General features: G+C 34.7%; 1 protein-coding gene across 9 annotated transcripts in view; it reads right to left on the minus strand.

The window, feature by feature from the left end:
* Window positions 1-353: 353 nt before the first annotated feature.
* The window catches only part of Ptbp3 (polypyrimidine tract binding protein 3), a 297169-nt gene continuing 278769 nt past the window's right edge, over window positions 354-18753 (minus strand). For all 9 annotated transcript variants that reach the window (XM_051187894.1, XM_051187888.1, XM_051187891.1 and 6 more), the window contains 7 exons: window positions 18190-18267; window positions 15467-15606; window positions 15101-15134; window positions 9736-9828; window positions 8391-8607; window positions 5810-5887; window positions 354-5664 (listed from right to left, as the gene is read on the minus strand). In XM_051187894.1, the coding sequence (XP_051043851.1) occupies window positions 5532-5664; window positions 5810-5887; window positions 8391-8607; window positions 9736-9828; window positions 15101-15134; window positions 15467-15606; window positions 18190-18267 (773 nt within the window). In that variant the 3' untranslated portion in view covers window positions 354-5531. The remainder of the gene's footprint in view (window positions 5665-5809; window positions 5888-8390; window positions 8608-9735; window positions 9829-15100; window positions 15135-15466; window positions 15607-18189; window positions 18268-18753) is intronic.

Consider the following 18753-nt stretch of genomic DNA (forward strand, 5'->3'; position numbering starts at 1 on the left):
TATAATCTTTAACTCAAAGGACACAGGCTCACTGAAGGCCACACTATCTCAAACTGTATGCAAAGGCAGGGGAGAGGAGGGAGACTGTGATTGCATTGATTTATGTGTGCAATGGAGGAGAATATCCCAAAAAAATCAGAGGAGTGCTTTGCTCCTTAACATGAGAATTCTATCAAAAAAAGTTTTTTTTCCCCCTCCTTTAAAGCCCAGTTTTTAAAGTTGTTTTAAGTATTTGGTATCCAGTAATGGTAACTTGAGATGGATGCCCAGAGGAAATAAAAAGAAAATATGACATCATTAGAATTACAGGCAAGACAAAGGGAACCCAAAGCACAGACAAGAACACAGAAAAATTTTAAGAGAGTACAGATGCCATGACATTTATTAAAAGGCATGCTACAATGCTATACTTGTTAGGAAAAGAGACTGAGATTCCAAGTAACAGTATCAAATATACAAACCAAAGGAAAATGGAATCAATATTGTAGTGTACAGAAGCTTGAATTAACCATGCACTACACAGTTAGAAAATATGGTTTTTAATATTTCCTCCTCTTTGCATTTATAACATAATTCACTTAGACAACCACAGAATCCTTTTCTTCCAATACCACAAACTGTATTACAAATGAAATCTGGTACTGCTGCTTATCAAAATATACAAGACAATCGCTGTTTTCTATAAAACCACTTTATATGTTAACTTGTTCCCAAAAACCTTTTTTTTTTTTTTTTCTTCTTCTTCTTCTTTTTGGCCTGGTTTTAAAAAAAAATGTTGTTACAAATATTTACAGCATTTTCTTCTGTTAGATGAACATTCTTACAAACAGGAAAAGGGAATTTTATGAACAGACCATGTAAAACACTAGACAATGTAAGAGGCTTCTAGCTGTGCTATTTTCCCACCCCCTCAAATACAGTACTGAAAATGACCATCCATCTTTGTTGTCCCACTCCCTTCTGTTCACAGTAAAATTCCCATTTTCTGTAAGCAGTCTATTCATCAATAGGAAATGGAAAAGTCAAGGCCGCTCACTCTGCATGGGATCTTTCAGAAAAGAGCTCAAGGAAAATGCTTCACAGATGAGTTAAAACCAGAACAGACAGTCTTTGGTCAGAGCAATGAGGTGACATTTCAATGAATAACTTGGTGTGGTCAGCAAGCTTTGTAATTAGTGCTTCCTGGATAAAGGATGTTTTTTTTTTTTTAAAGATCTGGGTAACAATGAGTGGTAAAGAAAGAAAAAGAAAGAAAGAAAGAAAGAAAGAAAGAAGGAAGAAGAAAAAGACTAGAGTATGATATTCTTAATGACACCAAAAACAACTACTTAAAATACCTGTTCTTACAACTACTACAAACAACAAAACTCTGTTGACAGTGCTAAGAGAAGTTTGCCATCAGCAGCTTTCAGGCATGACTGTCATCATCACCAAGGTCCCTGCTCTCTGGAGCATGTGCTTCAGCCCGCTAGAGCTCAGGTGACCAAGGGCAGCTCTGCTCTTCCATCAGTACAATGAAACACATTGTACTGAAGGCAAAAGTGTAACTGAGATTTTGCGTATTCAGTTATAACTATTTGCTTGTATGATTAGATAACTAGTTTGTGGGACAACATTCTCTTAAACTTCATAGTACATATTTCCTGAAAATCAAAATATCAATGCTACCATAGGCTCAAATAGGAAGAAAAGGTCAATTAAGACTACAAAAGAAGGCACGTAAACTTTGGTCCTGTTTGTTTTCTCTTTTACACCCCCCCCAATTAACATTTCTGTAATTTTCTACTTTTTTTTTTTTTTTAAACAATCACAAGTACCTGTTAGGATTTGCTCTGAAAAAGACCATAAACAGTCTTCTACCTTAAAAAACCCTTTAAAAGACAGCTGAGTTACACTTTAGGTTATGTACAATCTAAATTGGTTTGTTTTAGCACAACAATCAATATTTTAAGTCTGGCAGTTTTATTCTCATTGACAATAGATCAAGACAAAGGAAAAGCTGAGAAAAATGCTCTGATCACAGGCATGCTTTTTGGTTTTAAAAATAGCAGTACACACTGGGTTTTCTAAGCGTTATGTTTGGGCTTTGTAAGTGGATTCACTGAGGCACGAAAGATCATTATTTCTGAGTTTGCCATTTTCTGTCCAAGGACATTTAATGGAACGTTAAGAGAAACTACATTATAATACATTCAAAAATAAATGTTCTGCCCAATGAAATGAAGACTTTAAAAATTGACACTCTGTAGATTCTAAGTTTTTGTTTGTTTTGGTGTGTGTGTGTGTGTGTGTGTGTGTGTTTTCTTTTGTTTGTTTTTTAATTGGGGAAGATGGGGACACAAGGTCTAATGTAGCAAAGCTGGCATGGAACTTATTCTGCAGTCCAGGCTGAGTTTAGTTGTATGCTACCATGCCTGGCTCATAAGGACTAATTCCAAATTTCAACAGGACCCTTAACCACCACAGGAGATAAAAACGAAGAAGGAATTAAAAAGACAGCAACTGTAACTCTAAAACATTCAGTTCAAACACTGCTACAAAGAACAGCTTCTAGCATTTAGTCCTGAAGATCTCATGTCATTTTATGGGAATATGGGTAATCCTGAAACTCTAGCAAACTGTCAATTAAGAGAATGCATGATTTGTCTATTCTCATATGTCACAAAACATATTTTACCAGATTTTGAGTTATCCAAACCCCAAAGTAAAACACCTTGCTATACAGCACTATTATTAAAAGTGTACTGCTATTTATTTCCTTAAGTCCTGAATTTCTATATGCTTTGTAAAAGTTAGGATACCTTGAAAAGTATATGACAACACTCCTCAAAATAAAGTAAATTAACTCAGCAAGGCATTCTCAAAGATTAACAGCAAAAAATAAACCACTGCTTGAAAGATACTGAATAAATGCATGCCAAAATAAAACACAAAGATCAAATTTTCCACCACCCCAATATTTAAAACTATGCCAACACAAATACCTCTATGATTCAAACAATAAAGAGCTCAATATGGGCAGTATCCATATGCTACAGCTAATTTTAGACATAACTGATGACTTCAAACATGCTCTTTTAAAGTATATCCTACGTTCCCAAATCTTAATTTTGTTAATTTTGTCAATAAATTAAAATGTACGTAATGTGCATATGTATATATAACATTAAAAGAGTATATGTATGTACATACACTTATTTATACACACACACGCACGCACACATATCTACACAAATCCCTGAAAAGGATTTCAATGTTCTCCCAGATTTAAAGGCCATCCCTACTTCAGAATTACATTCAACACTATTATGATTTCCCTTCTGTTATCACTAACTTTTGCTACACTTATGCTGGATGTTATGTGTCAGGAATTAATAAACTACATAGTAGTTCCCAACTCAAAATAAAACAATCCAATTTAAAAATGTCACTGAAAACTAATATATAGTGTCTTTGTGAAAAGAAAAAGGCCAATCTGGGGAAACTATCCCAATTTCTCCCCTCCTTTTATTCAGTATTCAGGTGAAAATATACCTCAAATGTGGGAAAACACCCAACTATACATACAATTATCAAGCCTTTCTATTCAGCCAATACTAAGGTGACCCATCTGAATTGTTCCAACTGAGCATCTCTATGCATGTTCTACCAACTGTTGCTTCATATTGAGGGAATTCTGATTTGATTTTAAACAATCTATAATTATCTCTTTCGGCTTCTATTTTCTGTAAAACTTTTTTCCTTTCTTTTTTAAAAGAGAAAAATGCATGACCAAATTAATGGCTGAAAATAGAAGTCTGAGATACTTTTTAAAAGATGAGATGATCAACTCTGAGAATATTAAAAGTGAAAAGGGGTGGACAAAATTGATCCCTTTGACAAATTCTGTATTATAAAAACTGATTAAGCATTGAAGGAATAATTAACATAAGCAGTTTTATGTTAAAGAAACAATTTTACATGAAATAACCACTGAAGCAACATTAACATGTACTTTACATTCAACCAAAAAAATTAAGAGGGTCAGAGTATAAAACACAACCCACTTTCTCATACTCCAAATATGTGGGCATTCAGTAATGAAGTCCATTAACAAAGAAAAGCAAGTTCTCACTTGAGTGCTGAGAAAGAACCAAGTAATCCTGAGACAAATCCTAACAGGTGGTAAAGGTCAGACAGATGTGAACTGAGACAGTTCTACAGCTTCTACTTTACATAAAGGCTGGAGGCAACCAGCAGTCACAACAGAGCCTACAGGTGCACACTCAGTCATTCCCAACCAGTCACCCTTCCCTATCCCATCACCACACCAAAGCACCAAAAATTTGAATAAAAACTATTACTTATTGAAAATCACTTAAAATTGCAATGAAAAAAGGGAGGGAACCCTTAAAATCCAAGACAAGGAAAGGGAAAAAAAAAAAAAACCAGAATGCTCACCAAGCCCACAATTTATCTTTCTAGATATTTAGATAAAACTCTAATCTATTATATCTTAAGCACATACATAATAAGGCACATAATAAGAAATTAAGTAAATACACAGTAATTCTGAGTATTAGAGATTATAGTGGTACAAAAAACCCTTGAGATTTTTTTTCTAAAAGAAGACCTTACCAAAAATAACTTTTAAAAAATCTGTCAAACCATATGATAGACCTGAATATTTTCCTTAAGACTGTAAACTTTTTTTCTCAAAACAATTATAAAAAAGTAGGATTATTTTTCTTTTAAAAGTTTCCAAGATCACATTACATTACTTGACAAATGTAATTTTGAAATTTAAAACATGATTTTTTTTAAATGATTAATTATTCTGATATTGTAACAGATTCAGGCTGAATTCCACTTCTGTATCCCTGGGGACAATTCCAACACTTTGCTTTTCCAAATAGTCTTTGAAAGAGAAGATATACATTTTTCAAAGGAGTGTCATACAGTGAAAAAAAAAAAAAAATCATCGAAAGAAAGCATGCATGTTTATAAACCTGCTTCCAATATAACTCCATGTGGTTATATATAATAACTATCAATAGATGCAAATATCTGATATAATTTATAAGTGAACATCATTTTCCACAGGGAAACTTCTGAATCACAAAGTTAAAAACTTGGTTGTAAATGGTTTAAATTACATCAAGAAATTGTAAAAGTCTGTATGTCTAAATTCCTCAAAGTACAAAGGGTATTAGAAATGTCATGTAAGGCTGATCTGAACCCAAACTTAAAGTCTTTCCTTTTGAAATCTAATTCAGGGAATTAAATTATTTAAAAAATATTTTCCTGATCTTTTTTCCTGAAAATTATTTTCATAGAAACTGCAGTACAAAGGAAAAGCAAACCTTTGATCATACATTAGTGGGAAAAATCAGACAAAAAAAAAAGGGAATATCTCTTGTTTTAAATGTACTTGAATATCAATCAAACTCCCAAAGAGTTACTTTTGTGAGAGGCAGAATTGGTCTTGAGCTGCTTCAGTCTGTGCCTGAAGACTTTACTGAAATTATGGTCCAGTCTAAAATTCAGAGAACTCAGATGGTAGACTTTGAGAAGGAAACTCTAAGGTGATGATTCTCTCCAAGATCATGATTGTGAAGCTCAATAAGGGCCTGGATTGCTTCTTCCACAGACCCCAACTGAATGAGTGCCATCTTACGATCTTTCCTAAGACGACAAGAGAAATATAAAAGCACTTAGAATTAATTTTGCTTTTAAACCTTCTTCTTCTACCAAAGGACTTTGCTGAACTACTTTTTAAAATTACAAACCATGTTTAATAATGTTAATTACTTTTGAAAGCAAGACTTACTGAAAGAATTTAAAAGCCTTCACTGAGCATCCAGCTTCTGTAAAAAGGTTCTTCAAATCATCCATTGTAACAGAAGGGCTGTGAAAATATCAGAGTGTCAACTACATTAGTCCCATGTGCAAGATAATCAAGGGTGAGTTCTGATTATCATCAAATCTCTAGATTACATTCCCAACAGTTTTCCAAGTCAAGATTGGTGTGTGTGTGTGTTGTATGTATATATGTGCATGTCTGGAGACAGTGGAAAGTATATAAAGGTAAAACAAAAACAACTGTATGTATTCTTTCAAAATGTATATTATTCTCAAACTATTGGCATTAGTAATTAACTCTAGTAATGTCAAAGCTACTTCCCCAGCTCTGGTTTACCTGTTATAGCCCAGAATTACATCCGTTTTATTGCTTTCAAGGTAATTCAGAATGTGTACGTGTTTTAGCCAGTTCCTGAGAATATTTATACCTGGACTATTCTCCTCTCATACTACACAGGTATGTCGTCTGTAATCCTTAGGATTGTATAGAAATGACAGTATGTACCAAGAACTGAATCCAGAGTTTTCTACATAACAAGTATACACTCTACCACTGAGCTACATTCCCTGGTATCTCTATGCCTGCATTTTGTCTACAACCTTATGAAACATACTCAGAGAAGATCACTCAGTCGAGCCACCTCTACGTTCCTGATTATAAGACACAAAACACATTTAATATTATGCTAAGTTTGGGGGTTATGTTATATAGTAGTAAATAACTAGTGCAGTGATCTATCACGTAGTTACATAATCAAAGGACAAGCACAACACGAACAATCTCTGATTCTTCAGGGAAACAGGACCTGTGCTTACACATTATATTCCTTACTTGTAAATCCGTTTGAATTAATTATTCTGAGTTTGAGTTTCATCAATTCACTAAAACAAATGACCTTATTTCAAAATTATGGATAAACTGGTAAAAGGCAGAACAGTTACCAGACTAAAGCTCTCAAAAGAGTGGAGTGTTATTGCTTAATGGGACAGGTTCAATTTGGAGAATAAAAAGGCAATGCAGAATAGGAGTGGATAGTAACACAAAAATATAAAACTTTTAATGTGAATGTGCACTGCACTATATATTTAAAAGTCAAAATAATCAATGCCATTGTATAGATTTCAGATAAAAACAAAACAAAAAAAGTTGTTACGAAGATAAAATGAGGTGATACACATAAAGCACTAACAGAGAACCTAGAACATGGGAGACAATTCAGAAATACTAATGTTATTTTTCTCACCTATAACTGATGACCAGCTCCAGCCTAATTGCTATATTTTCGGAACAAGTAAGTTTGAAAAACTTCAAGATTAAAAAAAAGGACTGGGTGTATAGCTCAATGTTACGGAACTCACTAACCACACATGATGACTGAGTGCAGAAATTAAAAACAAACAAACAAAACAAAAGCCCACCAACTGACCACCCACCCAGAGAGAGTGAGAAAGGGGAGGGAGAATTAAAAAAAAAAAAAAAAAAAAAAAAAAAGTCTCAATTTGTGTCACCCAATATACTCAACAGAGCATAGCCAAACTCCTGGTAGCCAGTCCCTTAAAGAAAAATGAGTACTTCCCCGACCTGCAACCCCGACAGAAGCCAACAATTGTGGAAAGCTACACTTCAGTATCCTTATCACAATTTTTTTGGAGTTCTCTTCAATGGCTTTTTGTCTAGACTGTTAATTGGGGGGGGTGGGGGACGCACAACTTTTAGCACTAGTTCCAAAGCTTCCCCCTTCCATGAGTAACTTTAGACAAAAACTGATGTATTTTCTTAATATTAAAGAATTATAATAACAATAAATATTTTCTTTGAAGGATCAGACACTGAATATCTCATGCTATGTGTGAACTATTCAATCTGTTGCAAGTATTCAATTTCTTAAGTAGCTCAAAGGCAACAAAGATGTGTAAATGAATGAACACAGTAGTTTTATACCACATTTACATCTTGTGTTATGTTCTCATGTCACAAAACACTTCAAATTTTTAGACAAATTCTTTGATGTTGCTATATTACCTGTGAGTTGTACTTTTACAAAGGAGTGAACAAATGTCTACCAAAGGAATAGCTATATAAACTTATGCCCACTTATATCCACTTAAAACAGAAAAGCAACTACTTAAAATTCTTTATTTGAAAATCCCAAACGTTTATAAAAATTTCACTTTTAAGGTTATGGTTAGGGACTGGACAGACAGCTCAGTGGTTACTGGCTACTATTCCAGAGGATATGGGTCAGTTCCCAGAACCCACATGGGAGTTTACAACTGTCTGTAACTCCAGTTCCAGGGAATCTGACACCTTGATACAGACATACATGAAAGCAAAACACCAATGCACATAAAGTAAGAATGAATAAATAAATCATTAAATAGGTTCTTTTAAAAAAGGTTATGATTGGAAACACAGGCTCTTTCACAGCTTGATAGAACATAAAAGTTGGCAACCAAGAGAATTATTAAGTTTAGAACAATTTTATGGCTTTTGCTTCTCCCAAACCATATATTGTAGATTAATCAACAAAATATTATTAGATACATACGGAATGTTGGAAAGATGCAGAGTGGCTGATGGTGGGAAGATATTCTGGAAGTTCTTCGAGCCAGGCTTTTTAAAGCGATGCAGGGGACTATTGCTGAAATCCTTAGTCAGACCTTGGTCTTCTTGTCCCTCTCTAGGGAGCTGAACTGCTTGGTGTTTGGACAGTGTAGCACGAAGTACTTTTCCATAAAGTCTCTGACCGCTTAAATGGTTCATTGCTATTGTATAGGAAGAAAATAAGGAAACCTTGAATACTGAGATTCTTTTGTTTGCTTACGTGCTTGTTTAATATTGAGATTTTTAATAATATCTGTTACCACCATTGTTTTCATTTTGTCATTTAAAATTGTAATCAGTTTGAGCTCAGAGGCTGGAGAGATGGTTCATAGGTATAGAGCACTTGCTGCTTTTTCCAGAAAACCCATGTTCTGTGCTCAGTATATACATGTCAACTTCAAACTGTCTCTAACTTCAAGAGATCCAATACCTTCTCTGGCTTCTGCCAGTACCAGGCACACATGTGGCACACAAACAAATATGCCGACAAAAATACCCATAAACAAAAGACTCTACAAATTAAAAAATATATATACAAGAACTAGGTGGCAGCAGCACATGCCTTTAATCCCAGCACTCAGGAGGCAGAAAGCAAGCAGATCGCTGTGAGTTTGAGGCCAGCCTGGTCTACAGAGCTAGTTCCAGGACAGGCTCCAAAGCAATACAGAGAACCCTGTTTCGAAAAACAAAACAAAAACTACCCCCCCCAAAAGCAATTAAAAATTAGCCTAATCAAATAAAATAACTTCTAAGCAGAGTTTAGGAAGCTCCAGACACAGAACACAATAGGTCTTAAGGAATAGTTATTGACTATATACTTTTGTCTTAAGCAAAGCATTTCTGTAAGACATATGAGTAAATATATTTTAGTGGCCAGGGAATGACACATTCTTGTACCATTACTAGAAAATTTGCCACTTTTCTATTACTCAACAGCTCTAAAAAAATCTTAACTTAGAAGGAAAAGAATATTCTCGTTTCTCTTCAGATCATATAAATTTTTCAGCTTTAAAAAAAAAAGTGAAGACTCATACAGACACATGAAAGGAAACAAATCATGTTTATCAATTTAAAGTGAATGGGAAAGTCCTAGAGTCCAAACTGTAAACACTGACAATGTATTGTGTGTTGTAGATAATGAAATTCAGAGCCTCAAGTAAAACAGGTGCAAATGATAAGGAAAACACTATCATAAGGAAGTACTGCTGCAAAATTACATCCCCACTAGTTCTACATTGCTCGTTCTGAGGGAAAATTCATATGCAAAATGGCAACACTGCTGTCAGTACCTAGCTGAGCTTGACTCGCATCTGCCATCTGCACCAAGGCGTTTTCTTTCTTGTTAAACATGATCTTCACTCGATGTACATCACCATACACTCCTAATTAAAACAAAACACAAAAAAACACTGCATTTAAATACATCGCTGTAGTTTTATCCCTATATTGACATGTTTCTTTCTCCTTACCAAATGCCATCCCGTGACAATTTCATACTGTCTTAGTAAGTTTCACAGCTTTTCATCTCTCATCTGTCACAGATATCTTATAAATACATCAAATTCAGTATATCCCCAATGAATTGATGAATTGAATCCCTCTTACCTCTTCCTATTTCTTGCACTGCTAAGGATAACACACAATTGCTCCTGTCAAGACACCCACTTTTGACATCTTAAAATTTTTTATTCAATCACCAGCACCTTTGAAATTTATGGCCTAAACCTCTCTCATGACTGTCTACATCTTCCATTCTCAAAACGTTAAGTTATAAGAATGTTATCCTTACCATTGCACTGGAGCACTACCCTAACACCTTCTAACTCATCTCATCACACCGATTTATTTTTTAATTATTAATGGTTCCCAGAATGGGTCCTACATCATAGAAAACAGGCCAGATAATTAATCTCAGTGTGAGAAGACAATAAAAACCAACATGAAAAATTACATTTTATGAATTTTGACTTTACAAAAATGAAAGCCAGGAGGGTCCATGATGTTCCCCGTGTAATGTACTATAAATATAGCAGTTTATATAGTGTATAAAAGCAGATCTCTGTATAGAAGCAACATCACTATACTTGTAATTCAGTAAGAAAATGGCTAAGATAATCTTCAAGGCAAACAAAGGAAAGATGGTTACTAACACCTAAAGAGAACTTTTAGCCTAACGATGAGCTTTAAAACTTTAAAAAAAAAAAATCGAGTGTTCAGAATCTACTGCCCCTCTCAAAAATGAAAAGAAGCATTTTTAAAAACTAAATATAGAGCGGAGCATGGTGGCACACGTCTTTGATCTAAGCATTAGGGGGAGGCAGAGACAGGTAGATCTGGGTTCAAGGTCAGCATGGCTTACACAGAGAATTCTAGGATAGCCAAGACTTCACAGTGAGACCCTGTCTCAAAAACAATAAAACCAAACACCCCACAACTGAACAGATAGTTGCAATTTGTTCTTTAAGACATGTAAGATTTCCTTTTTTTTTTTTTTTTAAAGAAGAGGTATTTTACTGTTAAAGAAAACCTACTTCAGACAAAAGAGAGTACATTCAAGCAAGTTGCTTCTGACCTCCACAAGTACACCACAACATGCATATGCCCTGTGGTGGTTTGAAAGACAATGGCCCAAATGGCTCATAGATCTGATTATTTGGTAACCAGGAATGGTACTATTTGAAAGGATTAGGAGGTGTGGCCTTGTTGAAAGAAGTATGTCACTGGGGGGTGGGCTTCAAGTCTCTCTCTCTCTCTCTTCCTGCTATCTGCAGATCTGAATGCAGAACTCGTAGCTGCTTTTTCTAGCACTATGTCTACCTGCATGCTACTATGCTCCCCACCATGATGACAATGGACTAAAACTTCTGAAACTGTAAGCCCCAACTAAATGCTTTTCATTTTAAGAGTTGTCATGGTCATAAGTGTCTCTTGACAGCAATAGAACTCTGATGAAAACATGCCCTTAATACATAAAGTAAATAAATGTTAAACTTCTTTTTAAGATCTTAAAGCCAGTAAGTGGAAGGAGAGAACTGACTATAGTGTTGTTCTTTAGCCTTCATATGTATACATGCTGCAGTTCATGTGTTATTCATATATACACATCATATATACACACAATAATAAAAATTAGCAATTGAAATAAATAGGAGTTCAATAGATTAGCAGGTATAGTTCCCACTCTTCTACACCGCAGCTCCGACTTCAAAAAGAAACCCCCCCCAAAAAAAAAGTACCCCCATAAACTCATGCATCCAAGTACAGTACAGCATACTATAGTCCTAGTTACTTTGCAGGCTGAGGCAGAAAGATTCTGGGCTAAAAACAAGACTGACTCCATTTCAGTGGTAGATGCCTTGCCTAACAAGCATAAGGCCCTAGGTTCAATCTCCAGAGCTGAAAAAAAAACAATAACCTATTCCTATTACAACTTAAAAAATTTAGAAACAAGCACATGCTCCATTTGTTAAACATTCAAATACAACAGTTTTTAACATCTGCTAACAGGAAAATATAGAACTTTTTTAGATAAAGCAAATCAAATAGGACTGGATTCAACTAAAAATATTGTACAATAATTAATGAAGAACACCAAAAATGAAATATTTCCATTTTATCCTTAGAATATCAAACTAAAATGAAAATTTATTTAAAATAAAGTATAAACAAATCATGTACCTTGTGAAACATTAACATTTTTAATGGAGAAAGGCTTTGTATTAATATTTTTCTATTTTTAACTACTGCTTATTTCATCGTTCCCATTTCTATGCTTGTGTGTTAACACTACATGTGAGTATAATGGATATATAAATCCTACGAAACTCGAATACATGCTTAATTACTATGCTTTTAATTTAGAGAAGACTGTAAGGTTTCCAACTTTGGTGGGGTTTTTGTTTTGAGGTTAAGTATGATGATATATTATTTATGACTTAATAAAGCCACTGGAGATCAAAATGCAAAGCTAGCCAAAGCTAGCTTTTCTTTTTTCTTTCTTTCTTTCTTTTTTTTTTTTTTTTTTGAGGCCAGGCATTGGTGGTAAACACCTTTAATCCCAGGGCTCAAGAGACAGATGGATATCTGTGAGTTCAAGACTACCCTAGGCTACATAAGAGTAGTCAGTCTACAGAGTAATAGAGCTCACACCTTTAATCCCAGCAGCAGGGAGGTATACAAAGGAAGAAGCAAATGGTCTCATGTAAGAGTTAGTTTCCAGACAGGGAAGGCATTGTACTCTGGAGATTCGTGGAGACAAGATCATTCATTTTGGTCTGAGGTAGAGGCAAGTGCTAGTGGTTGGCTGCTTTTCTGATCTTCAGCTTTAACCCTAATATCTGATTCTGAATTTTTATTAATCATGTTACAGATAAGGTCTCACTAGCCTGAGAAAGACTGAGGAGTATAATTCAGTGGCTCTGTCCTTGCAAGGAAGAAGTCCTGGGTTTGATTCCCAGTACTTCAAAAACAAAACCACACCTGAAAGTCATATGTCTTAATCTTGCTTGAAATGATATACTGTTTCCCATCAAATTTCTTCATATACTCTATAAACACTTTGTCACCAGTCCAGTCTCAGTTCAACATGTTTGTCTTAACACTCTCCATTGGGCTTCCTTTACCTTATCCATTCTAGTAAATCTCTACTAAATGCTATTGTTTACTGTAACATAAATCCTTTTGTACATGGTGAAGAATTGTCACTCTGATTAGTTTAACAAGAAGCTGAATGGCCAGACAGGAAAACGCTGCCTACAAATGACACCCAACATGAGGCAAGAATTTTCATATCTACACTTGTATTAGTACAGACATGTATGTTACTTTTGAAAGTTTATGTATTTTCAGAGCAAGGGGACCTGACACCAATAAAAACAAATGGCCCAGGTGATCCAGCATCAATAGTATGAATAGCTTCAAGGATGACTGAGATGACTAAACCTCACAGACCACTCCAATCAAGAATTCATTATTATCCCAGGTTTCTCAAGGTTCCCCCAAAGATAACAAACAACAGGAAGTAGTCTAGAGAGTGATGTTCACATTCCCAAGATTGATTATGGATGTTTGTCATCATTTAAGGGAAGTTGGTCATAATCAATAAAAAAGCTAAACAAAAGAGTTAAATTCAAAGACCTCTTTCTAGAGAAAAAGGGGGGATAATATATAAAAATGATGAGATAAAAGGTAGATTATTGTATCTATTTTAATTCAAAAACAACTATTAATCTCAAGAATTTTACAGTGTATGGATTTTACTTCACTGATACAAATTTAAAGTTATTTCTGTTATATTCTAAGTATGTTTCTACTTTTGTTGGGGTTTTGTGCTTATGCAGTTAAAAGGTAATATGTAATTAAGAAATAAGAATAGTTATCTATAATAGTTAAATTTATCCTAATATTAGGTATGTTTTCAAGGCCATGCATAGATTTATTTAGATAGTCTTCAAATACATCAAAGACCTTCATAATATGGAACTTAATATGCTTAAATAACCTAAGGTTTTTCATGATAGTGAGACACGTCTCCTTCTGGCAACACCAATCTACTTCAGAAAGGATGATGGGCATATCAAAGAAATTACATATGGATTTTGCTTTCGCTGTGGAAAAAGACAACCAGTGGGCAAGAAACTGCCCTTCCTCAACTGGTGACAGTATACTATCCAAAGTGGACACAGGACACAAAAGAAAGCAACTGCCAAAGTTTGCCAAAACAAGTCCTTCAAAGTTTCCAGCTTCTCAGAAAACTCTGTCAGATACACTAGGCCTATGGACTGAAGATAAATACTCCAACGTTGCAGAAAAACCTAGGGTGACCGTTCAGGCAGCCAGATGCCAGGGTCATTAAGTAACATTTTGCCCTTCTGGGTCATAGTTAAAGTTTTCTTTAGTTATGATAAAAGGTAAAGTAAGTATAAATCTTTGGATTCATAAAAATAAGGTAAATAACAGCATTTTCTCTAAATGTGCTAAATATTAATTGACTGGCTAGTATAACTGTAATTTTCACTTAATAACTTTGTTATATATAGTCTTACTAGGTTAAGTTTAAAAAACCTTCCTTTTTAATTAGACAAAAAGAGGGAATTAATCATTTTTACAAGGCGACCAAACTAAGGACAACTAAACTAAGGAGGCTGGGAAGAAGGGTGGGGTCAAAGAGTAACCAGCCAGAGGCAGAGGGGGAAGGAGATGAACGTTTCATGCTACTAAAGGTACCACCATGTGACAGAGCATAAATAAGAAATATGGGTTAACCGAAAATGTAAAAGCTAATTAGTAACAAGCCTAAACTATTGACCAAGCATTTATAATTAATATAAGCCTCACTGTGTTTACCTGAGAGTGACCACGACACAGGAAACCTCTGCCTACAACTGTTTGTGAAGATGTATAACCTCTACATCTCCTTGGCTGATTCGTCCACATTTTTCACAAGTCAGCTTAACTACCATTTCTACTGAGCCAGCTAGATAGGCGCCCCTTGCTTTATACAAACTTAAATTCCCTGATTATAATCTTTGCTCTTTCTTCAGTGTTAAACATACTACTAAGCATGTAAAAGTGATCAACAAATATTACTAAATGAACCACATGTGCTCATTTCACATCTACAGATGTATTAAAAACAAACAAAATTGAACTTACCAAACAGGATAAAAAGCCCATGTGGTGTGATAAACTGAAAAGAATAACACAAAATATAATATAGCACAATTTAAAAACAACTTTTATGCAATGTAATAAATGTAGTTTATTCTGTTAAAGCACCATTTTCTTTCTATATATCTTGTTGATACATTTTTCATAAAATCCTTAAAACAAATTTTCTCTGTCTAATAGATCTGGCTGTCATAGAACTCACTCTGCCTGCCTCTGCCTCCTGAGTGCTGGGATTAAAGGCATGCACAACCACCACCCGGCCAAATTTAAGCATTTAACACAAATCTAGACTTATGTAAAAACCCACCATCCCACTTCCTGAAAGACTACTTAGGCCATTTCTCAACTCACATCAGGATTGAGGTTAGTGACAAGCAGAACAGAATTCCCTGGTATACCACTTGCCCCAGGAATGGCCATCCTTCCAGTGACAGCAGAGGAGGTGAGCGTGAGAGGACCAAGGGCTCCAGGAACAGCTGGGACAGACAGACCTTTTAAAAACACAAAAATATGCTCTGATATTCTGTTTATCTGGAGAATAACACTTGGTAGATACAACTTAATCTAAACAAATGAACATTTAATTTAAAAGTGTACAGATTATCATAAAGGCTACCCAAGCACAGTTTTCTTCCTATAGTCTGTCTGAAAGGTTAAGTTCCTTGTTTGTTAACATTATCTTTAATTAATACCTTTCATATTGTGCTCTGCAGAGTAACTGGACTCGCTGGTCTTAAAAATCAGTTAAGCTTCATAGAGGACCTATCACCTGTAACCACTTTTCTATCCAGAACCTTCATGTCAAGTGGATGTAATTTTCATATTGACCACAAATAAAATGAGCTAAATATATATTTTATCTGATTATATTTATATGACACATATATGTCCATGTTACACATTAATATATAGCCTTTCAATATGTCTCCAATATGTATGCTTATTTAGAAAATATTTTTTAACCATTTAAGGTGCTATATATAGATCATGATCAACAATAAATGTATTATATTTTAGGACTTTTACTGTCCAAGATATTCTTGAACTACTAAAAAGGCTTCTATACTGGCACTATACTTAAAATAGTACTTTCTCAGAAGTGCCTTATATCTTAGCTTTAAAAGTATTCAAGGACATAGAAACCTCTGTTTCTATAAAAGGAGCCAGTTTATTTATTTTACTGTACTGGGAATGAAACCAGGGTCTTGCATGTTATGGAAACATTCTATCATTAAGCTATACCTTCAGTCTTGGTTCTTTAAGGTATTTTTTTTTGGGGGGGGGTAATCATCTGACCACTCTATTCTATACACAGTGTAATAAAATTTCAACAGACTTGAAATTCATCCTATTTTATTAGACAATCTAAGTATTCTAAGACTGTGCAGAAGACATTCTCCAGTTGAATGCCTGGGGTTGGGTGGTGGGGAGTAGGTTCACTTTCTATCTCTGGCTGGCCTGGAACTCTGAGATCCTCCTGTCTCAGCCTTCTGAGTGCTACAACCGATGGTGTACACCACCACATCTAGCATGAATTCTTTTTACAGTAAACTTTTTCCTTCATATGATTCACTTCCCAATCCCTTCTAATCTAACCTTGCACTTTTTGCTGCTGTCTATAGGTCAGGTATATATCAGCTAAAATAGAGCTACGTACAGCACATGTACTCTACTTAGCCTTTTAAATCTCATCAAATTAGGAGCATTCACTGATTTTTTTTTCTCTTCCCCTTAATGTATATTATTATACTGAAGTTTTAAACTACAATGTGTCTAAACAAAACACCTAAAACAAAAGAAAATGAATATCACTTCCAGGTGCAGAATTAAAATTTGGGAGATTCAAATGAGCAAACTCTATGAGATTTTCTGTTTTGTTTTGTTAAAGATTACCTATAACAGTCATATAAAGATGTGTTAGAGTGTATTAAAACCATCAAAAAACTAGGACTTAAACTTTAATCTCAAAATCAGTCATCTTCTTGAGTTAATTCTATTCTCCCCAACAAAGAGATACAAAATTTCCAGAAAATATTAAAATTATTGCCAGAAAAGAAGACACACTAAATTTTAAAATATAGCTATGGAAGATGGAAAGATGGCTCAGAAGTTAAGAGCATTGACTGTTCTTCCAGAGGCCCTGAGTTCAATTCCCAGCAACCACATGGTGGCTCACAACCATCTATCATGAGATCTGGTGCCCTCTTCTGCTGTGTAGTCAAATATGCAGACAGAACACTATATGTAATAAAAATAAGTATATAAATTTTTAAAAAAATAAATAAAATATAGCTATACGAATTAGTTAGGAATCAGAAATGTAATATATAAAAATCAGATTCATGGCATACAACTTCTTAATCACAAACCTACACAAAACCACCAACTATATGACCAGAAGGGAAGGGAAAAAAAAAAAAAAAAAAAAAAAAAAAACCAAAGCCAGGTGGTAGTGGGGCACACCTACAGCCCCAGCCCCAGTACTGAGAGGGTGGAAGCAGGAGGATTGCTGTGAGTTCAAGGCTAATCTGGTCTACAGAAAGAGTTCCAGGAGAGCGAGGGCTAGTTCCCAATCTTTAAGTATTCCCATTACAGAAAAATAGAATGCATTCCTTGAAATAAATGACATTCGTACCCTTCACTGATATTCTTCAGAACTCACAAACAGTAACACTTTCCAAAGTTGTTAAATGGTTACATTTTTACTGGATATGTAGCATTCAAAGGCATTACGAAACAAAGATGATTAAAACATCTGTTCAACATATAATAAGCTTAGCAATAAAGAAAGAAGCAGTTCATACACTTTATCTAACAACCTGACAAAGGCTAGTTTAATGTAATTAATGTATAGTTATCTGTGCCAAGAAAAATTAAGTGATTCAAAACAATCAGTGGAATTAATGAAGTGCTCAGTGGAACTAGAGACAACTGCTTGTTAATATAAAGATGCTGAGCTCCACGGTTGTTACAGCGACTGCCTTTATTTTCAATCATTCAAATTTTGCTGAGCTCCTAGAAGACAAAGAATTTCATTTAAAGATTCACTTCAAATTCAACCTGAAAAGACTCACCTGTAGCTTGAGGAAATCCAATAGCGGGGGCAAATCCAGCAGCCCCTGCATATGGAGAGGAAATTATACCTGGTGCACCTGTGAAGAAGAGAGGATACAATAAATATACTGCCTGATTGCTAACCATGCTTATCAATACAATATGAAATGCTTATATGAAAATATATTATAAATGAAACTGAACCATTATGAAATCATATAGTTGATCAGCAATATAATTGATCAGAAGTATAAAAGCCCCTGCTATCTCCAGAGGTTGAACCTTCTCAACTGGGTTCAAGGATATAGAGCATAGCTCAGCTGTTAATTAAGTCTAGACTAGGCTAAGTTTCTGGTGTTTATCTAGAGCAGGATTTTTACCTATATGAAAAAACATTAAATGCTTGTTAAACCACACTATATTGTACTTCAATAGTAGTAGTAGGCTGATGAAAAGAAATAATGAAGCTGGACATTGTGGCACGTGTTTTTAATTTATTACTGAAGCAGGAGGACCATGAATTAATTTAAGGTGTGGTTCTGTTTAAATAAACAAGAGATAAATTTTTGTCCCTGAGATGTTTA

Source organism: Phodopus roborovskii, unplaced genomic scaffold, assembly GCF_943737965.1.
Source record: "Phodopus roborovskii unplaced genomic scaffold, PHOROB, whole genome shotgun sequence".
NCBI lineage: Eukaryota > Metazoa > Chordata > Mammalia > Rodentia > Cricetidae > Phodopus > Phodopus roborovskii.